This window comes from Oculina patagonica, chromosome 9 (assembly GCF_052425735.1).
Source record: "Oculina patagonica isolate OP01 chromosome 9, crgOcupat, whole genome shotgun sequence".
NCBI lineage: Eukaryota > Metazoa > Cnidaria > Anthozoa > Scleractinia > Oculinidae > Oculina > Oculina patagonica.
The window spans coordinates 19,773,653-19,782,336 of NC_135766.1; the positions used below are offsets into that span (position 1 = coordinate 19,773,653).

General features: G+C 39.1%; 1 protein-coding gene across 1 annotated transcript; it reads left to right on the plus strand.

Annotated features, from left to right (window-relative positions):
• Positions 1 to 2,041: 2,041 nt before the first annotated feature.
• LOC144666395 (proton-coupled zinc antiporter SLC30A2-like) lies at positions 2,042 to 8,569 on the plus strand. The gene is made up of 7 exons (XM_078527826.1): positions 2,042 to 2,163; positions 3,712 to 3,858; positions 4,619 to 4,772; positions 6,006 to 6,222; positions 6,845 to 6,950; positions 7,528 to 7,662; positions 7,978 to 8,569. The coding sequence occupies exons 1-7, from the start codon at positions 2,079 to 2,081 to the stop codon at positions 8,121 to 8,123; spliced, it is 990 nt and encodes a 329-aa protein (XP_078383952.1). The 5' UTR covers positions 2,042 to 2,078; the 3' UTR covers positions 8,124 to 8,569.
• Positions 8,570 to 8,684: the final 115 nt, after the last annotated feature.

Sequence of the window (8,684 nt, forward strand, 5' to 3'; positions counted from 1 at the left end):
AGATTCTTTACCTGTGTTCTACCTTTTGCAAAGAAATTGTCGTTGTAATTTGAAGGTTACAGTGGGTTTGCATACATTTTTTTTCTATGAGAATAATGTTTTTCCGGCCGAGGCTGAATATTCTTATTTTCTGGCGATTTTAGGCTGAAAATATTCTTGTGAATATTCTTAGATTATGGCGTATCAGACATTTCCATTTTAGTATGTATTGAGGTATCAGTTACAAGTGTTTGTTGTATAACTTTCTGCAAAAATGATATTTATACCTAATCGTACCTTTTTGGTACGCTTCGGCGGCATATCAGGCGAGTTTGGTCGAGCCATGGTTCGTATTTTACCCATGGCGAGACCAAACGAGCCTGATATGCCGCCGAAGCGTACCAAAAAGGTACGATTAGGTATTTACCGTGCCCAAATTCAGCCAAAACTCCGGTTATATTTATTGCTCTGTTGAAGCCATGCTTACAAGGTACGTACTGCAAATTGTGTTGACTAGGTCTTCAACACTTTTACCAAGTTCTTCTTCTGCCTTTGTTTTTCACTCGATTGTTTAGAGTTTCATTCTCTAAATTTTCAAAATCAAAATTAAGCGAAAAATTTGGAAATTCCAACTCCATTTTTCAGTCTGAATGTCTCAGTACTCATCGGCAAACATCGCGCAATTGGCGAGCGCGCTCAAGTTTAGTTTTGGCAGGAAAGTTTTTCTCTTTTTACGACCGCTAAACATCGCTTAATTTAAATTACGAAGTTTTGTTTTATTGGTAAACCAGTCTTTTCAATTCATCGTACAGTAACACTACTTTACTTCAAAGTGACCGTGATATGGTGGCATATCAGGTCAGTGACTTGATATCGTAGGATATCAGGACAGTAGATCGCGCTTCTAGATTGGCTACTTGCGAATTTGGGTACGGTAATAGCATCAAACATACGGCTATAGTGCTGCTTTTATTGTTATTGTTTTTTGGTTAGTTTTGCCGTTAAGAAAAAGGAAGAATTTTATAATATATAAGAATGTTATAATATTTAAAACATATAATTTCATTGTATTTACACATTTTCTACATGCAAAATTATATTCTTTTCAAAATCTCAGCCTCGGGCTTATTCTTAAAATATTCGTAAGATTTCGCAAATTTCAGCCTCGATATTCTTATAAAGTATATTCTTATAGAAAAAAGGGTAGATCCGGAGAATCCTTTTACTCTTGCTAACTGATTTAAGGTCCATGTTCAAATGTCACGAGCGGTCGGTTTAGGGTAGTTCGTGAATAACAAAGTTTGAGCGCCATATTCTAAAATGCCCCTCCACCCCTCCACCCCTCCGGCATTCGTGTTTTCCAGACAGTTACCGCACCAAAAAATCCACTGAATGCTGTCACTGTAGCCATGATTCGCGTAATGAAAAAGGACATAATAAAAGTAAAATGATATTCTGATCTAAAGTCGATCGAGGCTGGAGTTCACTCCCCTGCTAGATTTCCTGCAGTGGCCACAGTATTTAATCTATAGATGAAGTAAAGACAGTAAAACGTGCGATGGCTTTAAATCAAATTTAAAACGACTTGTTGTACAGAAAACTTTGCTTCAACTGTCTATTAAAAATTATTATTCAACCAATGCGCGCGCTGCCCATATATGGTCAAAATGTTGTTGATATCTGTCATCCGTACATAACAGATATCCTGCGATATATGTAGGATGCGAACATTCTTCCGAAATCTTGTAAAGCGCTGCATAATTACAGTTTATCTTTCTGCAAAACGTGTTTCGTTGACAATTTGTTGAATAATAAAACAATTATCCTGCTCAATCTTGCGGAATATCGTCTGATTTTAGCCAACTCGGCCTGCGGCCTCGTCGGCTAAGTATCAGGCGATATTCCGCGCGATTTCGCAGGATAATTGTTAAATATTTGCTTTCTCAGGTTTTTTTGTTTTGAAGATTGTCAATCCATATAGATCACAGTGGATCGAGAACACGGTTGATTATGATTACAGAGACAAACAACGGGTACCAGTTAGTCTGTCACTTAACACAGTGTCATCTTGTGTCTTGATTTCTAGTTGGCGATCAAAAATGAAGAAAGCAAAAGACGGTGCTACTAGAAGACTTCGGATTGCTAGTTTTCTGTGCCTTTTATTCATGATTGTGGAGTTTGTAGGTAAGATTTCTCGTTCGCTCTTTTCCTGTTAAACATAAAAGATGCAGAGATGATTCTTATCGCTCTATGCCATGTTTACGACTGGTCGAGGGGTAAAATATCACAACAATGTTTGTTCTTTGGAAGTGATCTTAACCGCCTAAACACAATTTGAGATAATACACTCTTCAAATAATAACTTAATCACTGTAAAGCTAAGGGAGTTTGCCAAAATCGGTTTCACATTTCGAGTTCGGATCTGACAAAGTATAATTAGTAAATAAAGTCTTTTAGGCGGCTGGTATATTGAAAGATGTTGCCCGAGGCTGAGAGATTGTTCAAAGAATAAACAGTTGGCTAAGAAGATTAAGCGCAGCTTCGACTGGGCAAGTGCGAAATTTTAAAGAAAATCTCTCAGCCAAGGGCATTATCCTCTCATATACCCGCAAGCCAGAAAGAGGTTAATTTGTTTTATTTTATTGCCCTCCCTCTATAGTCTACAACCGGCTTTATCGCGGTGAAAAGAAAAACAAACCACGGCGTAAATGCGAATGCAAGTTGGTTGGTTTACGTAATTTTTTAACAGTGTGAAAAGGTGAATTGTTCGTTTGTTTTGCACTCCTCTATAAAATCGGGTGACGGAAATCAAATCGTCCGATTTTGTACCACGTGATGTGTTTTGTCCAGTGAGAGCGCGCGAGATTTATAGCTTTACAGCGAATTCGGAGCAATTTACCAGTATATATTCTCCTTTAGTATATATTATTTTTGTCGGAAGTTAGCAATCGCAGGAGTCGAGTAAATGTCTGGCCGTCTATTATTATTTTTTTTTTATTTGACTTATTTTTTGTTAGTTTTAAGCGCTTTTATATCTTGAACACTACTCGTTTTTGTAACGATATGGGCTTAACCAGATCTGAATGCAGAACAAAAAAAAAAAACAAATGAAAGAGAGGAATATGAATATAAACACAGAAACAGAAATGTGATTTGATGTAGCCGCATAATTTCTTCTCGATTTATGAGATACGCAACCTCATGATCAAACTGAATTTGTTTAAAATAGTCATTATAAAGAGACATACAGGCTTTCCGGAGCGCTCGGCCAGTGGGGCAAAAACGTGCAAGCGCTCCGAAAAGCCTGTTCGCAGGCTAGAGATGCACCAATTACAGTCAACTCTCGTTATAGCGGACACGCTCGGGGCGTCGTTTAGTGTACGTTATAACGAGAGTCCGTAATAGCAGGAGCCATTTCCAGTCAAACCTCTTACGCCGGGGATCTGCATTTTGTCCGTAATAGCAAGTGTGAGGAGTGTCCGCAATAGCAGGGTGTCCTCAAGGCGAGAGTTGACTGTAGCTGTAAATACTTAAAGTTTATAACATGCAAAATAAGCTCCGTAGTGTTAGGAGGCTCGATGTAGTTACCATATGAACTATAAACTGTTCAGTGAAAACTGATTAACTTTTACAGTGGTCGGGACTCGGTCAACTTTTACCCAATCATGTAGTATAAGCCACTTGTAAACGATATTCGTTTCCTTTGGCTAACCTCTCTTTATCGCGTTTCAGGGGGATACTTTGCCAACAGCCTCGCTATCATGACGGACGCTGCGCATTTGCTGTCAGATTTCGCGGGTTTTATGATCTCGCTGCTGGCTCTTTGGATGGCTACCAAGCCCGCTACTACAACTCTGTCTTTTGGCTGGCATCGCGCAGGTAACGAAACAAGCGTGTGACGATAGAAAAATCAGCCTTGTTCCCAGAGCTTTATGGTGGATTTCCACTGACGCGTAAATTTTTACGTACGTAAAAAAATTTAGAGACAATGTATGAACGGATTGCGTACACGTTTACGCAAGCCTTTCATACATTGTCTCTAATTTTTTCACGCACGTAAAAAATTACGCGTCAGTGGAAATCCACCATTAGTCAGGGACTACGGCTACGGGTCATTGGCAGGCCTTTGTGACGCGGATCGGGCCCTCTAGGAAAAATTTCCAGCTTGATATTATAAATAGAACTACAATCCTGTTAAAACTTGTGTCTACTTGCGTCTCCGTTTGGCCAGGCCTTAAATCAGACACTCAGAGAAGAGCTGATGACCATACTCGAATTTTACTATGGCTAAAATTAGCTATTTTCTCCGAGAAAGTTAAAAAGTTAAGAATATATATTTAAAAAAAATAATAATAATAACAATATTATTATCTCCGTTATCTACTTACACATGAAATAATATAAAAATACAATTCACTAAAAAAAGGTAAATAGACAATGTTATCGAATGTTTTCATCTATGAAGATAGTTTAATAACCACATCAGTACTTTATACATCCAAAAGAGACTGAGCATACCTGTCTATTTCACATAAGACCCCCCCCCCCCCTCCGAGTAGATAATAATAGTAGATATTAATAGTGCCTCTTTTAGGGAGCACACACCGTAACCGTGGTAAAATCTCCTGTATGTTTTCAGAGGTGATGGGTGCAGTAATGTCAGTGCTGTTTATCTGGGTGCTGACCGGAGTTTTAGTCTACCTGGCGATTCAAAGAATCATGACAAAACAGTATGAAATAGATGCTCAAGTCATGTTACTAACAGCTTCCGCTGGACTCATTATCAACGTCATGTAAGTTGCTCATAAAATTGACCTTCAAAGGAAATCTCGTCCTGGGGACGATCGAAGGTTGCTTCACACTGAGATACTTATCGTAAGGACTACTACTCGCATAAACAGTTCATCTGATTACAATGAGAAAGTTGAACACAATACAAACCGATCTCAAGAGGGCACGATAACAATGATACAAACATTAATTGGTGTAAAAATTTTCTACTATGGTTAACTGTGATATCGATACTTTTTTGCCCTTCAAGAAGGAAAAAGGAAATTACCATTAGGAGTATAAACGGAAGTCTTAAAAATTCGCCAAAGATTTTTACATCATGTTACATTGACTGACTGATTTTTTACTCAATGTTAGATTGGTTCTGTAATTGATTCTGTAACGAGGACCGGAAAACCGAGAACCGAGAGAAAGTAAGGAGAGAACTCATTGAAGGCTAGTTCAATCATGGAAAACGAGCTTTATTGCTACTTTATATATGAATACCGTATTTATTCGCATAAACGCCGCGGCGTTTATTAAATTTTTCGTGATTCGAGTGCGGCGTTTATTTGAGGGCGGCGTTTATTTAAAATTCAGGTAATGAACGTTTATTCGTTTGTCTCACGATAGAATCGCTTTGAGATGTTGATCGCGACGTTTCTACTTCAATACTGCTAGTCTTCATCAGGCGATGAGGTCGATTGTTTACGCGTCCTCATCGCCTGATGAACACAATACAAACCTCATCGCCTGATGAAGACTAGCAGTATTGCAGTCGAAACGTCGCGATCAACATCTCAAAGCGATTCTATCGTGAGACAAACAAATAAACGTTCATTACCTATCTTACACCACGATGAACAATATTCACATCTTTAAAATTCAATTTATTTCCGGCTTGCAAACAATAGCATGGTAACTGAACAATTGAACTTTAAAAATTAGGAAGATGCTGTAGTGCTTGTCTCAAAAGTCACTTTCAATATAAAACACTGTTACAATCAAGGAAAACTATTATTTTAGGCTTGTGCAAACTTGATAATTTCTGTATTTGCTTTTTGAGTCTATTATTCGAATAAACGCCGCATCATGATGCGGTGTTTATTCGACGGGACGGCGGCATATATTTCCGCTCTATAAAAATGCGGCGTTTATTCGAGGGAGCCGTTTAATCGAATAAATGAGGTATGACAACCTTATGGAATACTCATACACATTCGAGCAAATATAATATTTCCTTGTAACCTTCTCAGATTAGGTATAATCCTTCACCAAAAGGGGCATGGCCACAGCCATGGTTTCAACCCACAGAAGAAGAAACCTAGCACGACTGCCCAAGCATCGCCATCTAGTTTTATTATAGAAGAAGAGGAAGAAAACGTAAATGTACGAGCGGCGTTCATTCACGTGGTGGGAGACTTTTTACAAAGCATAGGAGTTTTTATCGCAGCTCTTCTTATTTGGTTTAAGGTGAGTTTTTCAAGACCTTTCATTAACTTGTCTTCCCCTCTCCTCCTCCCCCCGCCCCCCCCCCCCAAAAAAAAAAACCTTTCCACAAATCCTTTTTCACCTTACTTTTTGAAAAAAACATCTCCAAGTTACACATGACGAGATTTGAGCGATAAAAGTAGTACAAGAGAACATAAGAGTTTACAACATCATTGCTGACAAACGAGCGAAAACTCGCGTCGATTTTTACATCAGTAAGGGTTTAAAAGCAGATTTAAATTTGTCGAGAGCGTACAAGAGTCAATAAGAATGCATGGAAAGTCGAGTAAGGCCCTAGCTTATCATATTTTGACAGCCAAACTGAAAGATCGAGGGTTTTATGTCGTAAATCCAATGTCGTGAAGGAACATGTACTTGCAACATTTTGCGCGCAAAAATCTGCTTGTAACTTGCAAACATTTGTTCTTTGTGGTCGGTCGAGGTTCCTTTTAATGGACTAAAACCAGTTCATATTTCGTGATACATATCACCTCGCTCTTATTGAAGGCGAAAGACCTGGCAAAAGCTTCGAGACAAATCTATTAGCAGTTGGCCCGTATACATAGATTTCCTCTTTTTTCTGTCTCTTTATCTTTCTTTGCAGCCTTCTTGGGCGATTGCAGATCCAATATGTACGTTTGTATTCTCACTGATAGTTCTAGGAACCACACTAGCTATTCTAAAAGACGCGTTAATTGTTCTTATGGAGGGTAAGTACGAGCTCGTCACTTTTATGTGACCCTTCATTTTAATCTTGTGCGTAGGGAAGGCTAAAATAGGGGCCAAATGATAAAAGGACGATGTTTTTTTTTCTCGACTTTTTTTACTTTTCGGGCAAGAAAACGGACAAGGTTTTTCGGTTTCTGATAAAAAGATCAGTACCTAAATGGAAGTGATAGCTCAGTTGGTAGAGCACTGCTCCGGTACCGTTCATGAAGAGACCAAGTTATCTTCAGTGCGTGCATGATGTCGATTCATGACTGAAACGTTTCTTTAGACTTAGGGAGCTTTCCAGTTGTCAGAACTGGCCGGCCGGTCCGGTACATTTGAATGTAAAATGGACCTTTTTCACGAGATTTTTAACTAAAACCACCATATCAGTGTGTAATATTTGTGCATTGGCTGATTTGACAGAACAAATCTGACTAATAATGGAATTATGTTCTCGAACTTACTGGTCTGGCCGGGCACTTCTGACAAATGGAAAGCGCATTTGTAAACCCTACTCCCGTTTTCTTGACGAGATTTTATAATTAACTGAACATTTACATTTTTTTAATATTGCAGGAGTTCCAAAAGGATTATGCTTTCGTTCTTTAAAAGAAAGTCTCCTTGACATTCCTGGAGTATTAGCTGTGCACGATCTTCATGTATGGTCACTTACAGTAGGAACGACTGCCATTGCAGTTCATCTTGTGATAGGTGAGTAAGCGAGTTTCGAAATGATTTTATTTAAACAGAAACCAAACTTGCGAATGATGTTAAAGGTAACAAGTTAGCCAGCCTGTCTGTCTGTCCGTCTGTTCTGTCTCATGCTGTTAGTCCGTCCGTCCGTCATGCAGTCAGTCAGTCAGTCAGTAAGTACGGATTCAGAGTCAGTCAGTCAGTCAGTCAGTCAGTCAGTCAGTCAGTCAGTCAGTCAGTCAGTCAGTAAGTACGGATTCAGAGTCAGTCAGTCAGTCCTCTGATCCAATAGCTCATATAATGAACAAGCTATATGTTCTTATTTCTTTTCAGACGACAGTTGCAGCTCACAAACGGCTTTAGAGGAAGCTTCACGTATCTGCAGTCAAGAGTTCGATATTCAACACAGTACAATCCAAGTAGAGACCTCCAGCGAGAAAACCGCTGAATGCGTACAGTGTGACGAGCCTACTCAATAACAGCAACTGCGGGCTCACAATTAACGAAGCCGCTGAACGGGAGATGTACGCTAGTCTTAAGGAGGACTTGGTTGCAATTCAGATCAACTTCTTCACTCTCATGACCGTTCTTCCTGACATTGCCACCTCACAGTGAAGATAAATCAGAATTTGAACAACGCTGGAGTTGAAAGCGGTCAATTCGAGCGCTCTCCCTTACAATGCCAAAGCGGTTAAATTTGACAAATTTTTATAAAATTACATCGTAAAAGAGAAAAACACGAATGACACTACCATCATTTAAATGGTCACACTTTAGAACTTCATCATCCACAACTCTAAACTCAGTGCCACCTTGTACAGCAAGAAAACAGTACCACATGAAAGTACTGCTCAATAGCTTTCATGCAAATGATCACACACTTGGGTTTTATCCAAAGACTAAAAAGTTAGAGCCCCATTGTACACCTACAATAAATAGTACCACATGAAAGGATCTCGCATTAGCTGTTATTTAAATGACCACTCGCTCAGGATTCGGCCACAGACAAAAAAAAATTCTCGAAAAATTAGAGCCACCTC

Bases quoted from the DNA above. Each gene is read 5' to 3' on its own strand.
- LOC144666395 (XM_078527826.1), top strand. From the start codon at position 2,079: ATGAAGAAAGCAAAAGACGGTGCTACTAGAAGACTTCGGATTGCTAGT. The intron at 2,164-3,711 runs GTAAGATTTCTC...ATCGCGTTTCAG, and splicing joins CATGATTGTGGAGTTTGTAG to GGGGATACTTTGCCAACAGC. The intron at 6,223-6,844 runs GTGAGTTTTTCA...CTTTCTTTGCAG, and splicing joins CTCTTCTTATTTGGTTTAAG to CCTTCTTGGGCGATTGCAGA.